Below are 17516 nucleotides of genomic sequence, written 5' to 3'. Positions count from 1 at the left end.
ACGTCTGCTGAACCACTTCTGTCCTGAAACCTAAATCTGAGCGTGATGTCGGTGTTGTTGGCAACATGGGACCTGCATAAAAACTCTGTGCCACTCGTGACAGCAGCCGTCCCAGCCAGCTCCCGCAGAGCCTCTTTCCTGCCTTGGGGAGACTTGGAGGTGGCTGAGCGGTGCAGGTTCTGCCAGCATGTGCCTGACTAGAGATGAGACCCAGTTTTCTCTGACACAGCCCAACATCTCCAGAGATTTCATTTTATCTCTTTCATATCTCGCTCTCCATCTGCCTCGCTTGTTTTGTAGCGGAGGCTTAAATCTTTTCTGCCTCATACCCGAAGCAAAGAGAGCTGTTACACAAATAATACAATTTAAATAAATATAATATAATTTAGATGTGCAAAAATATCTGCTAGCCAAATATATTAGCTTTATTTTTAAGTAACTGACAGAGGCGTTATTTGAGAAAAGAACAAGTGGAGAATTTTTAGTGTCATGAAGTAATCCTCCAAACAGTATTGTGGTATATTGACTTCCAATAACTAATTACTGACCTGTTGTTTGTTTTTGTTTTGCTGTGTTGCAGAGGGAGATGAAGGAGCAGCTCGCCACCCTGCAGGACAGTGAGAAAGGACACACTGAGGCCCTGCAGCTCCTCCAAAGACAACTTACTGAGACCAAGGTGCTGTAACATTTCACCTTATTTATTTATTTATTTATTTTTTAATGGGAAAAGTGAAGAAACATCACATATTTTTGAAATCTCTCTCATGCAGTATTTTTTTTTATCATTATTATCACACAAAAATAATATCTACATATACACCTCACATTCAAATACAGGATCAAAGTAAAAAAAAAACAAACAAAGAGCCAAACTTTTTTATTTCACCTTTAAAAAAAGAGCAATTCTTATATTTAGAGCCGCAGCGACAGCAAACATGCAGGTGCTACAGCTACAACTAAATATAGTTTTCACTATCTATGTAGTTTATAAAAAGGTAGAAAAATAGGCTCTGGGAAATTGTGATGGCCATTTTTTTCTAACGTGGAGTTGTGTTTTATCCCACCAATAGTGCAAAAATATTCAGTTAACATTTTAAATGGGGCTGCCCCCTGATAGTCGACACTTCAGATCATTCATTGCAGACCTCCCAGTCGACTGAGATTCTTCCAGTCGAGCCGTCTTTTTTCCTTTTGTCAGTCAGTGTACATTACAGTTAGAGGTTAAAACAGATAGAAGCTTACAAAAACATACAGGGAGAACATTTCAATGAGGAATTGAAGGGAATCATATGTATGGTTTAGTCTACTTTAGTTCTTGCACTTATTAAAAAAAGTCCCTGTGACAACATACTCTGGTGGTTTAATGGTGATGGAGAGAGAAACGAGTGCTTTATAAACAAGTTTCAGCTCTTGTTTTTAGCTGTGTTATTGTATACGGAGCAATGCAACAGCATGACGGGCTGTAAACCCGAATCACCACAAAACACAAAACCAACTGCGATGGAAGTGGAGACAAGTGATAGAAATCAACCATTGCACACCAGCAGTGGTGAAGCGTCGGGCAGGTGAAGCTTGTTGTTTATGCTTGTTTTTGGACCCTGACAGAAAGGATCGTGACCTTGTGAGATGTCTTGTTTAACCAGAAGCAGCTCTTTTTTTTTATTGTTCTCAACAGAAGTCCCCAGACTCCTTCTGTAAAACATCATTGTCAGCTTCATTCAAACGGTTCAAACAGTTACCAACTCTGGTTTAGCGGAAATAGATTCTTAATTCACCACATGAATGAGCGCAGAGCACAGGTAACACCTGACAGCGGCTTATGACAGAATTATTGGTGGATGCACATTTTTACTTCATCTGACTGTGTGACAATCTGATGTTTTCATCATAGATGACAAAGAAAAGCCTTGGAACGCTAGGTTTGCTGGTATAAAACAGTCATGTAGACACATATAGGAATTAAGTGTTGGGCACTGCACTGCAAATCTGATTCCACTAAAAAAATCTGCACTAGTTATATGAGGGAGAAGTAGCAAATATTTACATTTGTGGAGCTGGAACCAAAACTCATTAGGCATTTTTACTGAATAAACAGCTTATGATTGCTAAATTATTTGACTAAATGTTTCAGCACTCATGTCAAGAGCTGAAACCATTAGCTCTTTCTGGTGCTTTTTCAAAAAGCAACTTACAAATCCTACTTAATCTGCCTTTACAAGATAAATAATAATAATAAAAAAAAAAAATTATTATTATTATTTTAATTAACTTTCGTTCGTTTCAGCTTTAACCTTTGGTTTAGTCACAAACAAACAATTTTGGGACACTCTGAGCTTGATGACCATTATTCATACTTTTCTGACATTTTACAGATGGAACTATTAATCAAGAAACAATAAAATAAATGTTACAATTTCCATTTTGATTTAACAAGTAATTAAATATACACCAACAAATGTCATGATGGGAAGTGAGTCGTAACGGGCCGTACAGTATTTGTACGAACAAGACATCCTCGTTTGTATCTTCAGCCAGCAAATGGCAGCAACAGTAATGCTCAGTTAGAAAATCGAGTTGTTACAAAAAAAAAAAAGTCAGGAAATAAAGGATGGGTCTGTTTAACGTGTGCAGTCTTTCGGTCACTGATTATCCGTCTTTTCTTGCAAACTGATTTGGATTGACAGTTACATTCCGACAGGTAAATTGGTTTATTGAGCGGCTGTTTAATCTCGACACCTTGTTTTAATCAGCGAACCATGAGCATCCACTCGATATATCAGTCCCTCAACCACACACACATCCATCTTGGATGGATGCACACACACATCTCTTCTCCCTCCTGTGGTGACATTGAAGCTATTGACCAGAGAAAGGTCTCTGGCAGAGACAATGTCGCAGCCGTCAGCATTATTTGTCATTTAGGGAGCACATTCGTCCTGTTTTTCTACCTGCTGTCCGATGTCACAGTGTCACTCATCTTTCTCCCTGAGTTCTGCACCGCAGGATGCTCCGCTGCCAGAGAGAGCCCAGCCCCTGTCCATTTCAGCCCCTCCATCGACTCACTCTGACTGCTAGATTTAGCCTTTCAGCCGCCCCCACTCCTCATTGGAAATGAGCTGATCTCATTAGATTTACATCCATTTGCACAGAGTGCTCTGCCTGGAAGAGAGCCACACTGTGACTTCATTGATCTCTGATGCATTTAGGTAGCTGACAATGAAACGTCTCCCCACATTTCTTCATCTTGCTAAATTTGAGGTTGCCTGAAGTTGTCTTCCTTCTTATTTTTCCTGTATTTTTGTTAAGGGTACTCCACCAACTTTGCATTACACTCCCATAACATTCTCAGACTCGTGACGGACAGTTTTAAGAAAAAGTATTCAAATTAATGTCTTTTTTATTCCATGCATGCTTCTTCCTTGTCACTATCGATGACAAGCTATGAGTGATGACACTCAATATTTGTAACATACCTTTGATCCATAGATCCTCACAACAAACAAAACAAATGCTTAGAAGGTTGATTTGTTTTTGCACGTTTATCAATCGTTCCCCACACTGACAACAACTGTAGCTGATGACCATAGACAAGCTGTAAAGGAGCCTAATGCTAATGTTAAGTACACGCCAGTTGTAATGTTAGCTTCTTCACAAGGCCAGCTTGGTTTAGCCACATTAGCTTTAGTTTTATCAAACTGGCACCAGCTAAGACCTTCATGGTTACATTGAATTGAACAACAAAATAATCACTTTTATGTCTGCACACTCTAGTGTTGGGCAATATTAGCATATGGCAATGTCCATAGTGAAACATCACAATGGACAGTGATTTCATTGATATTGCTGAGCAGTGTTTCCTCTATCCTGGTCCTCAGCGCTCCCTGCCCTGCATGTTTTACGTGTTTCCCTGCTCAAACACACCTGATTCAGATGATCAAGTCGTCATAAAGCCTCTGCCTGACAGCCTGAAGCCTGATAACAAACTGATCATTTGAATCAGGTGTATTTAAGCAGGGAAACATGTAAAACATGCAGGGTAGTGAGCTCTGAGGACCAGGATAGAGGAAACACTGTTGAGTATTAATTACAAATTAGACAGTACTTCATGCTGTTTTTAGTAGATCAGACGCAAGGTGCTATTACAATAAATACACCCCTCATTTTTTTGCACTCTCTGACTGACACTCCTTTAAAGTACATATTCATCAGTTCAAAGGCATTTTTAAATCAACATGTTAAGATGGTAGAGGGCTCTGTTCACGACGATGACATCATCAGTCAACTGTTTGCTGATGTTTAATCTCTGTATACTTGTTCCTCCAGTGGATTTCAGTCTGTACAGCCTCATCTTCTTGTCAAGCAACCTCATGTCAGGCTGTGTTTAGCCTTCAGCCTTAACGTTAGAAATTTGACTCCTGCTATTCTGTGCTGTGACTGTGCTGTACAAAGCAAACCCTTTCAGTTTATAATACAGGTGTCACAATTTTCCAAATCCATGATTCAATTTGACTGCAGTTTTTAGTCATGATTTTATTCAATTTTTAGCATTGACGGCGATGCTTGATTTGTAAAGATCAACAAATCATTGGTTTTATGCCCTGACTGTCATTTACATTTTTCACATTCTTCTTTAAAAGTTGGTCTAAATGATACAATGATGTGGAAGCAGCTGATGGCAAAGAATTCAAGTTGAATTTTAGTGATGTAAAGGTCAACATGATATCATCAGCAACAGGGTTTAACCTTAAAATGTATTTTGCTTTGCAGAAATTTTTACCTTCCCCTGTGTAAAGTGTTTTATATGTTAGCAGTTATCAAATAACAATAAAGATTTAAGTTAATTGTTATGTTTAATCTAAGGCTGCCATGTCTATAAAATGTTATACAGAAAAATTAGTCTAAGGTCATGTCTTTAAATGTCTCATTTTATCAGTCTAAAGTTCAAAGTTAATCTGATTAATGTCATAATTAATAAAGGAAAACAGGAAATCTCCATATTTTAGAGGCTAAAAACAGCATTTTCTCACATTTTGCATGAAAATTCTCCATAGCCATTGGGAGCATTTTGGGGTTCAGTATCTTGCCTAGCATGCATACTGGAAGAGATGGGGATTGAACCACAACGTTCTGATTGATGGATGACCTGTTCTGCCTCCTCCTCCTCTTGTATTAAGATAGAGAAGGAATCACTGCAGCAGCCCAGCTCTCATCTTAACTGAATGTGCCTGCCTTGCACTCCAATTTGAGTCCTTGGCTCGCGTGTGTCTCCGTCTGAAGGATAGGCATTGTGTCCTATTCACATGCCCACCGGGGATTCGCTTGATAATCACATGCCTCCCTGAGAGGTAGCCAGCCTCCTGTCTCCAAGGGCTGCAGACACCCTCTCAGTGCCATCACAGCCTGCTGGGCCCGAGCAGCAGACACGTCATGGAGAGACTGATAGGTGGGCTGCTGCAGTCCTCCTCCTCCTCCTCCGTGCCATCAGTTTTCAATTCCTAACTAGGTAGGAGGGCTGCGATACAGCTCATCTTAATGTCATAGCTCTCACGCTTGCTTGAAATAGTCATCTGAAAAGGTTCCCACGGGCAGAGTGAGGATATCATCCCCCCGGTTAGTGAAAGAACAAGAGGAGCAGGCCTGCTGTGTAATTAAACCTCAGATCACAGTCCCTAAATCCAGAAAGATCAGACGAGCGGTTGGAATTCCCATCTGAGAAAATAAACAAGTTTCATCTGAAATTCTTGTTTAGATCAATTTTGCTCTGAGTCAGTAATCATTAATTTTCTCTTGTTCTGAGCTGCTCTTTGATGAGCTTTGATTTATTTTGAATCTGTGTACAAACACAAGTTCAACTTTTCCAGTAAAATGATGATTGTCAAGGACAGACGGGGGAACTTTCAACAAAATGTCTGAATGAAGCCCAGTCTTTGCTCTTCCTCAGAAGCTCCAAATTGAAAGACTCCTGCTCCTCTCTGTGCGATTTTTACAGGCTTTTCACATCACACCCCTTTGTTCTGTCTCTCTGACACTCAGACTGCTAACACTCAGATGATTCATTCTCTTTGATGACCAGCTTCCCATTTTTCCTCTTCAGCTACAAATCAGTTTCTTCTGCTCTTCAGCTCCCTGTCTGCTGTCCCCAGTCCTTCCCTGCCTGTCCACCGGCCCTGTAATGAGCCACGTCTCTTCACACACAGGATGTCCTTTGCCGTCCCCTCCTCAATCATCTTTTTTGGGGTTTTTTTCTGTGACAGTGTCCTCTTGTTTGTCTCCCCTCACTAAAACAACGTAGAAGCTACTTTATTTTCTCAGTGAAAGGTTGTACACACACACTGTTCTGAACACTGTCGAGTCACTTAAAATCAATACTTGTACAAGCTGAATCAATGAATGAATGTTAATGTAATATTAACACAATTTAGAGCACTTTGCAAGCTCTTGAATTACTGACCCGTGTCTAATTAACAGTCAGGCTATTGTGACTGAAACACTCAACAAACCCGACTAACTTCAGTACAAAGTCTATTTCACACTCCCATAATAGCAACTATAAATAGCAGCTGAGGAAGATTTGTATTGTGTGACTGATACTGGATTTTTACGACTAGTGCTGATAATGATATTTGGAAGTAAAAAAAATAATCTGATATATGGTGATATTGCAGTGATCTCTCAAATGTGCTTATGCAAACTCTTGTGACAAAGATATTTAGGACAATAAACTTTATTGTCCTAAATGACATCAGATCACTGAAAAAGTAAACTTTTTTTTAACAAAACCTGACTCCACAAAAGTTGTTCTTTGTGCGAGGACAAGATATTTAATGTTCAAACTGATTAACTTTATATACACTCATTCTGAATTTGATGCCTGCAGCTTGTTTTAAAAAAGTCAGGGCAGGGGCATGTTTACCACTGTGTTACATCACCTTTTCTTTTAGCACTCAATAAGCATTTGGGAACTGTGGACACTACCTATTGAAGTTTTCAAAGTGAAATTCTTTCCTATCCTTGCTTGCTGTAGCTTACAACTTCTGGTATTCAACAGACTCAGTTGTCGTATTTTAATTCACCCCACAGTTTAAAAGAGACGGTGCTGGATTGCAGGAAGGAACTCTCTGAAGACATGCTGTTGTAATGTGCAGAATTTAAGTTGCTCCAAAACCTGTATGTACCTTTCAGCATTAATGGAGCCTTCACAGATGTGACAGTTACCCATGATGCCATGGGCACTGGCGCGACCCCATGCCATCACAGCTGCTTTGAACTTTGTGCTGGTGACAATCCAAAAACAAAATTTGAACTGTGAGCTTGTCAGACCACAGCAGCGACAAACTGTGTTAATAAACAACAGTTTTTTGAAGTGTTCCCGAGCACATGTAGTAATATCCTTTATACAATCATTTTGCTTTTTAATACAGTGTCGACTGATGGGTTCATAGGTTATAATATTGGGCGTTTTTATTTCAGTTTCAACAACTAGTACAATCATATTGACAATTTTTCCTGCAGTTTTGTTATATATATGGTTTATAGGTAACTACCTGGTATTGTAATGGTTAGATTAACACAAAGGTAAATAATTAAAATAAAGATAAATAGCATAAAAAAAGGAAATGTGTGTGAATGTGTACAGTTGCATGAGTGTATATATATGCATAAAGAGGCTTGTTGAGTTGGGAAGACAAAGATACATTTTTAATGTGTTGGAGTCTTATCATTTCACTATATTAGTATACCAACGGCAGGGTTCCCGCTTTTAATAATTGAATCTTTTTGGTGTCTCAAGCCTCAGTCCATATGTTCTATGTCCGAGAGGCCAGGTTTTAACCTGCAGTACCATTTTAAATTCTTGTTGTCTGTGTCAAGTATTACTCTTTTAAGTAAAAACCCTGTTGCCTCTCTTTTTCAGTCCTCAGCCAAGAGCCTGCGCTGCACCATTGGCGATGCCTTTGAGCGCCTTCACCGCTTCCTGCGCGAGCGTCAGAAGAGCATGCTGGAAGAGCTGGAGATGGACACGGCCCGTAAACTGGCCGACATCGAGCACAAGATCCAGCGCTACAGTCAGCAGCTGCGAGATGTCAAGGAGGGCATCCAGATCCTTCAGGAGCGCCTCAACGAGACAGGACGACACGACTTCCTGGAGGGAGTAGCCGTCACATCTGAGAGGTGCTTCACCTGCCCCGAGTTTGCTAAAACAGTCCCAGTATCGTCACTGCAGTCCAATAAGAACAGAAATGTGGTTGTAAACACATTTGCCTCAAGAAGGAGCAGGTTTTTATCAACTCTTGAAGTATCAACACTTTATCTGTCAAATATTTACTGTCATAATTGTTATAATGATAAAAACATCACAGCATGCCGTGTGTGTTCTACTTGTGCGAAACGTAAGGTTGCTTAAATTTTGGAGAAAGTACAGATTTGAGCAACAGCATCAGCTAATCCCTGAACAGATGGTGCATTAGGCCTGAAATAAACCAGCTGCAATGTTTAATCTAGGAGGGGTACTTGAGGACGATTTAATTGAACAGTTTAATATCTTAAAGCAGATTAATGAGGTTGAATGTAGAGCGAGAGGGAGAGTGACAGAATCAAACATGATTTCATCTCTTTTACAAAATACCACAATGTCTTTTAAGTCAGAATGGAGAATGTGAATGTAGATTTGATGAATAAGCAGGTAAAATTAATGTACATTCCACTCAGCTAGACCAGTCCCAAGAGTTAAGAATGGATTTGTGTTAACTCACAACACTTCAAGTTTTGAAATATAGCATCTACAGTTTTAGATATCAAACACTGTCACACACCATGTGCCTGGTCAGATTCTTAAGGCCTGTTCATACCAAGAAGGATAACTGTAACAAAAAATATATCAATAAGAATGTGAGTGTCCACAGTCATGAATGATGTTATGTGAACAGTAGCACCAAGCATGCATTGCACGTTCCAGCTGTGTCTGCAAGAAATGACCTGTTATTGCTGTATGATGCTCTGGGAAACAAAAAGAAAAACACAAGGATATGAGTTCACAAATTTGAAAAAAAAAATGAGACTTAGGAGAAACCCAACACCTTAATAATACTTAAAAGACTTGCTGACTTTTTAAAACAAATTTTCTTCATACTTTGGTATGAGTCAGTGTCAGTTTGATGGCATCCTGTTGATTGTCGAAGAGGATATCAATAAAGACCAAACAGACTTTAGAAATCCCATCAGCCCCTAGAGCAATTCGCTGTATATGTCTTATAAAATGCGGGGCCACTTTCCAGAGTATCACTCTGCTAGCTATTATAACCCGCAAGCTAATGATGGGAGGGGCTAGTTAGTTGATCCCAAATCAAATCGAGTCATCAAGATGTTTTACACAAAGAGACAGTAGAGGTATTTTGCTATAAGAACACTAAAAAGATCTTTTTTGATCTACTGTATATTTGATATATAACAAGTGTAGTGAAAATTCTGAAGAATGGTTCACTCGGACACTGAAGAAGAGTTCGGGAGTCCCAGATGACTTACACAGGAGTATTTAATGAAGCTCGATCGAGGAGAATTCAGATTAGCAATACACTGAGAATATTGTGACTGCCAACCCAATTCTGAAGGTTACTTCTCGAGTGAAGGTATTTAACTGTCCCCTGACATTCGCTGGAATTTGACACGCCACCATGTATGGGCCTGATGTGTGTATCTATGTGTACACAAATGCTATTGGGCATAAGTGCAAAACAAGAAGCTATGCATACCTCTTTGCTCTAAATCACTGTATCTGTCGGCCTTGCTCATGTATTGTGCCCTGCTAGAGAATGTGGAGACAGTCTGTCTGCCCGATAAGCGATAACCTTGGGACCTCAGGAGAAAGTATCTAGGGGATGCACTACTCTCCTACTTGTGCAGCTGTGGACTGTAGTTGTGCAGAGTGACCAACTACTAGTGTGCCTGTTCAGGTTAGATGACCTATGACTGGACCCTTCACGACTGCATTGTCACCCATATAAAGAGAGACTCAGGGAACAATCTAAGAGCTAGTGAGGCAAGTGAGGCAAATTCCACAACAACAAGATTAACTGAACAATTAATACAGAAACTTGGTTTGTATGTTTGTCCTTGAGTCACACACAAAAAATTGTTACATAAGAACTCTGTCATTCAGAAATGTTTGAACACCGCATGGATAGTACTTTCAGAAACATTTCACATTATATAATTTTCATTTCTTATCGTCAGAGAATACACAACAACTAACTTGATGCCTCTGCACGAATGCGTGAGGTCCCTTTTTCATCACACTGAGCTGTTATTTTCAGGATTTCAGTGTGGTAAGCAGCCCACTCAATGTCTTGCCTGAACTCTGCACTACATGTAGGAGTGCACTGAGTGACTCATGTGGAGGTTCATATTGAATCATATTGTGATGGTGTTGGAGCAGAACTGCCCCCACTGCCGCCTCCCTCTCACTGACACATTCATCTCTGCTGCTGGAGATTCATGAAGCAGTTTGTCAGCTGTTAAATGTCAATAATGGCACATTTCGAAGACACAAAGCAGAATAATAACATGAAGCATCGACGTCGTGGGTTGAACAAGAGGCAGGATCATTTGGAAAAAGCAAATTGGATTTAGACGGTTATTGATCTGTTTTTCTGTTGCAGGATTAAAGGGAAGATACATGAGACCAATCTGACATACGAAGACTTCCCGACATCCAAATACATGGGGCCCTTACAATACACAATATGGAAGTTGCTGTTTCAGGACATCTCGCCAGGTATGTGAACATGATTGGAACATGAGACAACTTAAACATGCTGGTTAGTAGATACACAGCTAGAGTTGTTAAAGGAAAGGTTTAACAAATACATTAATCTGCTTTTTCAGAGTTAAATTCAAAGATAGACACCACTCTCATGCCTTAGAATGGGCACTGAAGCCCGGTATTTACGGGACCCAAGGCTAAATTATTAAAGACTGTAGTATGCTGTCAGTATTGGCGAAATTAAGACATTTGTCATTGATGCATTTTCGCTATTCCCAATCCAAAAGACCCTTGTGTATCCTGTGGTATGTGAGGGGTGGGGCCTGTTCTCACGGCCTCTCTTTCACACACAGACCCGGTTAGTCACGACAGCAGACAGAAGTGAACATTCAAAAGTCTGGTTAAGACTCATTTATGTCCCTTTTACGTACAAAAATAGATATGTCAGCATCCTTCACATTGGCACACATGTTAAGCCTTACATCCACTAGAGGGCGCTGCTAAGAGTCAAACGTTTCCCCAAAGAAGAAAAGTCGAAAGTTTCTGACAACAAACACGGCGTCACTGGAGGAGGTTGTAATAATATAAGTCTCGAGAAAGAGGTAAAAGCGGAGGCAGCATTGTAGGTGGCGGTGTCTGTGGGGCAATTAAATGCATTACAACATGGTGACAGAACTCTTTTCACAAATAAACAAAATCCAGCACCTCTAAAGCTCAGTAATTGATAGGGCTGGGAGAAAAAAAGCAATTCTCTCGAGTATTGTGATTCTTTTTTTCTAATGACTCCTGAATGGATTTTTTCCCATAAATAAATAAGTAGCGCTTAGTCCATTAACTCAAAGCTAACACATAATGGGAATTCCCATTGACGTGCTAATGGAAATTAGCATTGTTGTCATGGTAATATTATCTTCACAAACAGATCCATTTTACTTCACGTGCTTAACATAAAAGTACATGTGAGCTCAGACTTTCAGACATATATTTCTTCTGCTCTGTAGAAACAAACTAACAGTTGCTGACTTCATAGCACTAACTCAGTCTATTTCTCTGACTAAAACACTCCACACTGACCGGCTACAGCAACCTCTAGAGTCAGAACTCAAACTCAGACTTAACAATTTCAAAGTTCAGTTTCATATGTCAAGTATGTTAATTTTAAGGCTATTTGTGCTGTGTGCACTTTTCAGGGGCTCCATAAGCTAGTTTACTTTAAATTTGCTCCTTTCATAAGCACTATAGCTGAGTAAAACTCAGAAAGACTGACTGACATGTGATATGCATATGTTTTTGGAAATGTCAGTCATGATATAGAGTCTCTAGAAGTGTATGATTCAACTTTGTCCCGTGGTCTTGAGTTAAAAAAAAAAAAAAAAAATGAAATAAATTGTAATATTGAATCACAATACCTAAGAATCACAATACATATTTTAATCAGCACCTGAGAAATGTGATAAGTATATTGTCCCAGCCCTACTAATTAACAAGTTATATCTCTTTGTTTATTCTGTTATATAATTGTTGTTTACATACAAGTGAGATATAATGTGTTAATTCACTAGCTTTAGAGATACTGGTAGGAGGATTTTGTTTTCTTTGAAGAGAGCCATACAGCTCTAACTCTCTGCAAGAGAAGAAATAAGCCTTCTCCAAAAGTGTAACTATTCCTTAAAAAAAAAAAAATTTAATAATCCAAATTTGCCTCAGTAGCTGAATGTTTGACTCTGAGTGCATGGACTCATCCTGCCCTGCATTAGGTTTTGTGAGATGCTTTGAGCTTTTCTTTCCTCCTCGGATGAGAAATGGTGGTCGGACCTGGAGGGCGGTGATGCCCCTCTGTGTTTGACGGTGCCAAGAGGAGCTCTGCTCCCCCTGCCCTACAGCCATCACTCACTCACAGGAGATTATTTAAAATAATGTGCTGAGGAATTTTTTACTCCCTCAATCAATTCTCCCATTTCAACCCACTGCCGGCTGTGGGGAGGCCAGGCTGCTTTTTTTGGCCTCCCTTGACTGGCTGCCAAATGGAACAATTGGTTACGATCCATCACCAGCGGTTGCCAGAGACGAAATAAAGACATTCCTCCCATCATCCCTCATCCCTCACCGTCACTGGTGGGTTAGTGGGAATAACTACCAGACGCTGTGCTCCTTTTTTTCTTCCTCTCATGTTTGGCAGGAAAAATGGTTTCTGCGCTGATGTGTGTATGCTCTCTATGACACAAAGAGGCTCTCAGGTTATGAAATTTTAATGACTTGATTGTAACAAACACTGGAGATGTCATTCACCAGAGAAGACATTGTCCTGTCCGCTGGCTGGGTGCCAGACATCTCCTTTTATTCCTGCCGATATAAATATTGAGGATCTGGAAAAATGCCTTTTTCCACTCATTTCTGCATCTGCCTTTTGTGAAAGAGAGCAAAGAGAACAAGCCTTTATTGTTCAGCCTGATATGGTACCCTAATAAGACATGGGTGCAGGTTCTCCCTCCCTAAAACCACAGAACTGCATAGAGAAACAGCCTTCTACTGGCCCAGAGCTGTGGAGCGAGCTGGAGCAGCTCCTCCCTGTGCTGTAATTACTGCCTCACTATATTGTTTGCACTCTTCGTGTGGTCTGATATTGCTCAAATTGAGTTTCCCCATCAGACTCTGTCGAGCACTTGACTTTGAAGGCTGTATTTTATGCATGAAGGTAAAAAACAGAGTATAAAAAATGTATCACGGTGTACACGCAGTCACACTCGTTGCACAGCTCCATGTTTCATTTTTCTGAAATAAGACTCGAGCAGCAGTTGGGTGCGCCATATAATAACAAGCCATCAGTCATCTTTTACCACAGGGCTCTGCTTTGATCACCTCCTCTACCTCTGGCTGTGGTGATATATGTACTGTAATATCTCCACCTGGTAGTTGGTCTTAAAGGGTCAGTTCACTCTTATTTTCTCGCTCGTGTACCTCTGGTCATATCTTGGCATTAAGATCTGAGCCTCGAGGAGCTGGTTTTATTGGTCCAGGTTTAGATATATGTGTTCTACCTGTTGACATTTCTGCCACCACTCCAAATTAAGTTGAATTAAATTTATATGGAACTCAGCAACATTTCTTTTCATTAACAGTGTCATTATACTGGATAATACAGTGAATATTTCCTTGATAGAGATAATCTTCCATTGAACGCTGTCCACAGTGAAGCAGATTAGACACTGCTTAGGGAAAGATACAAAGCTAATAATTAGATTATAATAAAAGTCATTTTAATGGAGTCATGAACTGTTTTCCCTCTAGTGGCTGCACGGCTTAATTGTGATCTGTCTCTATTTTATGTCAGTCACCGCTCTTAAAAATCTGCATGTGCGAACCAGTTTGCTTTTCAGTTTGTTTGTCATTGTGCATTGAGTCTTAGAGGAAAGCATACAACAAATGGACCAGTACTGTCATTGTTGTATAGTTGTGCACAAAAATGATATGTAAAAACAGCCGTAATTTGTTTTTAATTATTGGAAGCCTTTAGACCATGGACGGAAATGCAAACAACAGTGTTAGTTCTTTGAAAAGTAGGACTAAAAGTTTCAAGTACTTGGATGAAAACTGTCATTGCATGTCATCCCCCTTACTCTCTACCAGCATCTCCTGTCTGTCTCAAATGTCAAAACTATCAGGTAAAGACAAAATGCAAAAAAAAAAAAATGCTAAAGCACCACAATTCACCTTTGCTGTGTTAGTGGGGTTCCACATTAACAGCCAGAGTCAAGCAGCATGTAAGTGCTACTGACACTACCTGCATTTGGCCTGTCAGCTGAGAGACGACCAGACAGCTGACTGACAGCAGAGTTCACCGGACAAAAACAGGTGGACTCCACAAGGAGTATACAGGAGGAATCACCATCATTTTTATTATTGATTTGTTTATTTTCTTCCCCACGATAGTCAGTGCGTATTGATTAAATACATCAAATGTGAGTGTATCTGTTCTCTGAGAAATGTGAGGTTTGTCCATTTCCAAATCGAGGATCTGAGGATAGAGGGTTTATATGGTGCATAGATTCTAAAGCCTCTTGAGGCAAATTTGTGATTTATGATGTCGGGCTTTATGAAAAGAACTTACTTGACTTGACATGAGTTGAATGCTTTCTTTGTGGTCTGCCCTTTAAAGTGAAAGCAGACGTTATATAAAGCCCCAGATCTTTTTTTTATCATTTTCAGTGACCTCCCAGTCAAAACATCAGACTGAGTATATATTTTCCAACCAGACAGTGTCTGGGAGCATTTCAAAGATCGGTTCATAACCTTGACACCACCTCTCCTGTAAAGTGCCGGACCAGCTGGATATATTTACTTACTGCCTCAGTGTGAAAATGTTCACACAGCAGTTGCAATGATAGAGAAAAATGAGGCACAGAGAATGACACTGCAGTCCTCGCTGTTCTGTTTGGCCAAGCTGAGTCATAACATATTGATGTGTTTGTTTTGTTTCTTTCTATTTACTTATATCCATGACTGGCCGGTTTATCCAGACTGTTTCCTCTTCACAGTGAAATAAATGCTGACTCGTGCTAAAACTGTCCCTTTGTCTTCTTCTCCCCCTCAGTTCCAGCAGCGTTGACCCTCGACCCCATCACAGCCCACCAAAGACTGATCCTCTCAGATGACTGTACTATAGTGGCCTATGGGAATCTCCATCCGCAACCCCTGCAGGATTCCCCGCGCCGCTTTGATGTAGAAGTGTCCGTTCTGGGCGCTGAGGGCTTTGTGTCGGGCGTCCATTACTGGGAGGTGATGGTGTCAGAGAAGACCCAGTGGATGATCGGCGTCGCCAATGAGACAGTCAGCCGCAAGGGCAGCATCCAAATCCAGCCCAGCCGCGGCTTCTACTGCATCGTTATGCACGATGGGAACCAGTACAGCGCCTGCACCGAGCCCTGGACCCGCCTCAACGTAAAGAGCAAGCTGGAGAAGGTGGGGGTGTACCTGGACTACCCCAAAGGCCTGCTCATCTTCTACAACGCAGACGACATGTCTTGGCTCTACACCTACCGAGAGAAATTCCCCGCCAAGGTCTTCCCCTACTTCAGCCCGGGCCAGAGCCATGCCAACGGCAAGAACGTGCAACCGCTGCGAATCAACACTGTACGCCTTTAAGAGCTGCACACATCTGTGGTCGCGATTGTCCTGCAGAATTCACAGGACTTGTGTAGGTTTCAAAAGATGTTCAAGAAATCAGTTTAAAAATGTTTAATAGGGTGTTTGAGATGTTTCTTTCTTTTCGTTCAGTTCAGAATTGTGCTCGATGTTGCTCTTAAAACCTGCGCTGTTTTTTGTGACTTGAAACGACCGTACGATAATGGCCTGCACTTGAGCCTCATTCCACATTTTTAAATGAAAAGATGACACTAAAATGGAGACAGAGGGACCCCTGGGCTCCTCTGGGGTCTGTCGCAGTGATGTAAAAAATAAAAAAAGTGATGTCTCCTCTCTAAGCGACTGTCCCAGGCCCACCTTGCACACTCCCAGGGGGCACCGCTCTCCTTATCTAGCTCCAGGCTCGTCAGACTTGACGTTCCCTCTCTGTCCAGGCAAGCGGACACTGAAGACTGGTCACTTGTCTTCTCTGTGCTGTACAGTTGGCTTAGCTTTGTGTGTGGAACGTGATTGACAGCACTCGGCTCCTTTTTTGGCTTTTGTTTGGCCAGCAATCCACCCTGAACTTGTCAAGTCTGTTTCACGTCTGTCTGAGACCATGATCATCATTCCCCCTGCAGGTCACATCCACGTGTCTGGTCAGTCTTTTATCATTGCAAGGAAAGCTCAACTTGTTCTGTGTGCACCAGCGATTATCCAGGCCACCGAAAAAACAAACTAAATGAGTCAACTAAACTAAAAGTGTAGTTCATTGGCTGCCCATCCATACTCACTGCCCAGTCCTACCCACGTGTGGTAGGAGAATCTGTTTGGAGGTGGAGGTTGTCCAGAAATATGCTGCTATTGATGGAGTAAGAACTTGCATGTTTGTATATAGAGTGTCAAGGGTTAAAAGGAATAAGTCTCTCATCATGCTGGCTCATGTTTAAGTTTCCACTCTTTTCCCAAAACCACAAATATGCTAGCCTTCAGCATATATTATACCCAATGGGTTCTTTGTCCACTTCAGTCTTTCTAGTCATTCCTTTAAAATCAAAAGAATATTAAATGATGCTGTCTGAGTAAAAGCTTAAATGTTAAAGATTAATTATTGCTCAGAGATGCTACAGAGACTTAACTGTCTGTCTTATTTTAAATAATTTATGTAAATGAAGTCAAGTTGAATGTTTTGGGAAATGACCCTTTTTAAATCTTGCTCCTTTTTGCTCTGTGCTCCAGAAACAGTTGAGCAGCTTCATACCCGGCAGAACCTCAGTCTACTTTCTCCTTTCCTGTTCCCTGTCTTTAGATATACTATGTGCTAGGCTCGTCTATGTTGAAAAGAAAACCAAATTTTGAACATGATCAAAAGATGTTGCTGGCAGATGTGTGATAGTGACATATAGTCATATCTCAAGTTAGCAATGTTAGCAAAAAAACAAAAGCAAAACAATTTTTTTGTGGATAAATTCTCATACTGTTGTCCTTTCTTTACAATCCCCTGCCTGTGATGAAACAGTTTACAGGTCCCCCAGCAACAACTTTCAACCATCTTCAAATTTTGGTTTTCTTTTCACCACAGATGAGAGTTTTGCTGTGTACCAAACTTGCTTGACTGTTACTGAAGCATAGAATGAAA

General features: G+C 40.7%; 1 protein-coding gene across 2 annotated transcripts in view; it reads left to right on the top strand.

Moving 5' to 3' along the window:
• The window catches only part of trim62.1 (tripartite motif containing 62, tandem duplicate 1), a 51879-nt gene extending 35148 nt beyond the window's left edge, over positions 1-16731 (top strand). Inside the window, exons 3-6 of one of the 2 annotated variants that reach the window (XM_084736514.1) lie at positions 581-676; positions 7913-8169; positions 10653-10768; positions 15348-16731. In XM_084736514.1, coding sequence (XP_084592640.1) covers positions 581-676; positions 7913-8169; positions 10653-10768; positions 15348-15898 — 1020 coding nt within the window. In that variant the 3' untranslated portion in view covers positions 15899-16731. Of the gene's footprint in view, positions 1-580; positions 677-7912; positions 8275-10652; positions 10769-15347 lie in introns of both variants that reach the window. The other variant, XM_084736508.1, reaches the window with a different exon arrangement.
• The last annotated feature ends 785 nt before the right edge of the window (positions 16732-17516 follow it).

The sequence above is a fragment of the Lutjanus erythropterus genome, chromosome 2, assembly GCF_056507025.1.
Source record: "Lutjanus erythropterus isolate fLutEry1 chromosome 2, fLutEry1.hap2, whole genome shotgun sequence".
In the NCBI taxonomy this organism is placed as follows: domain Eukaryota; kingdom Metazoa; phylum Chordata; class Actinopteri; order Lutjaniformes; family Lutjanidae; genus Lutjanus; species Lutjanus erythropterus.
Note: the sequence above shows the minus strand (reverse complement) of the source record. Positions and strands in the feature narration are given on the sequence as shown.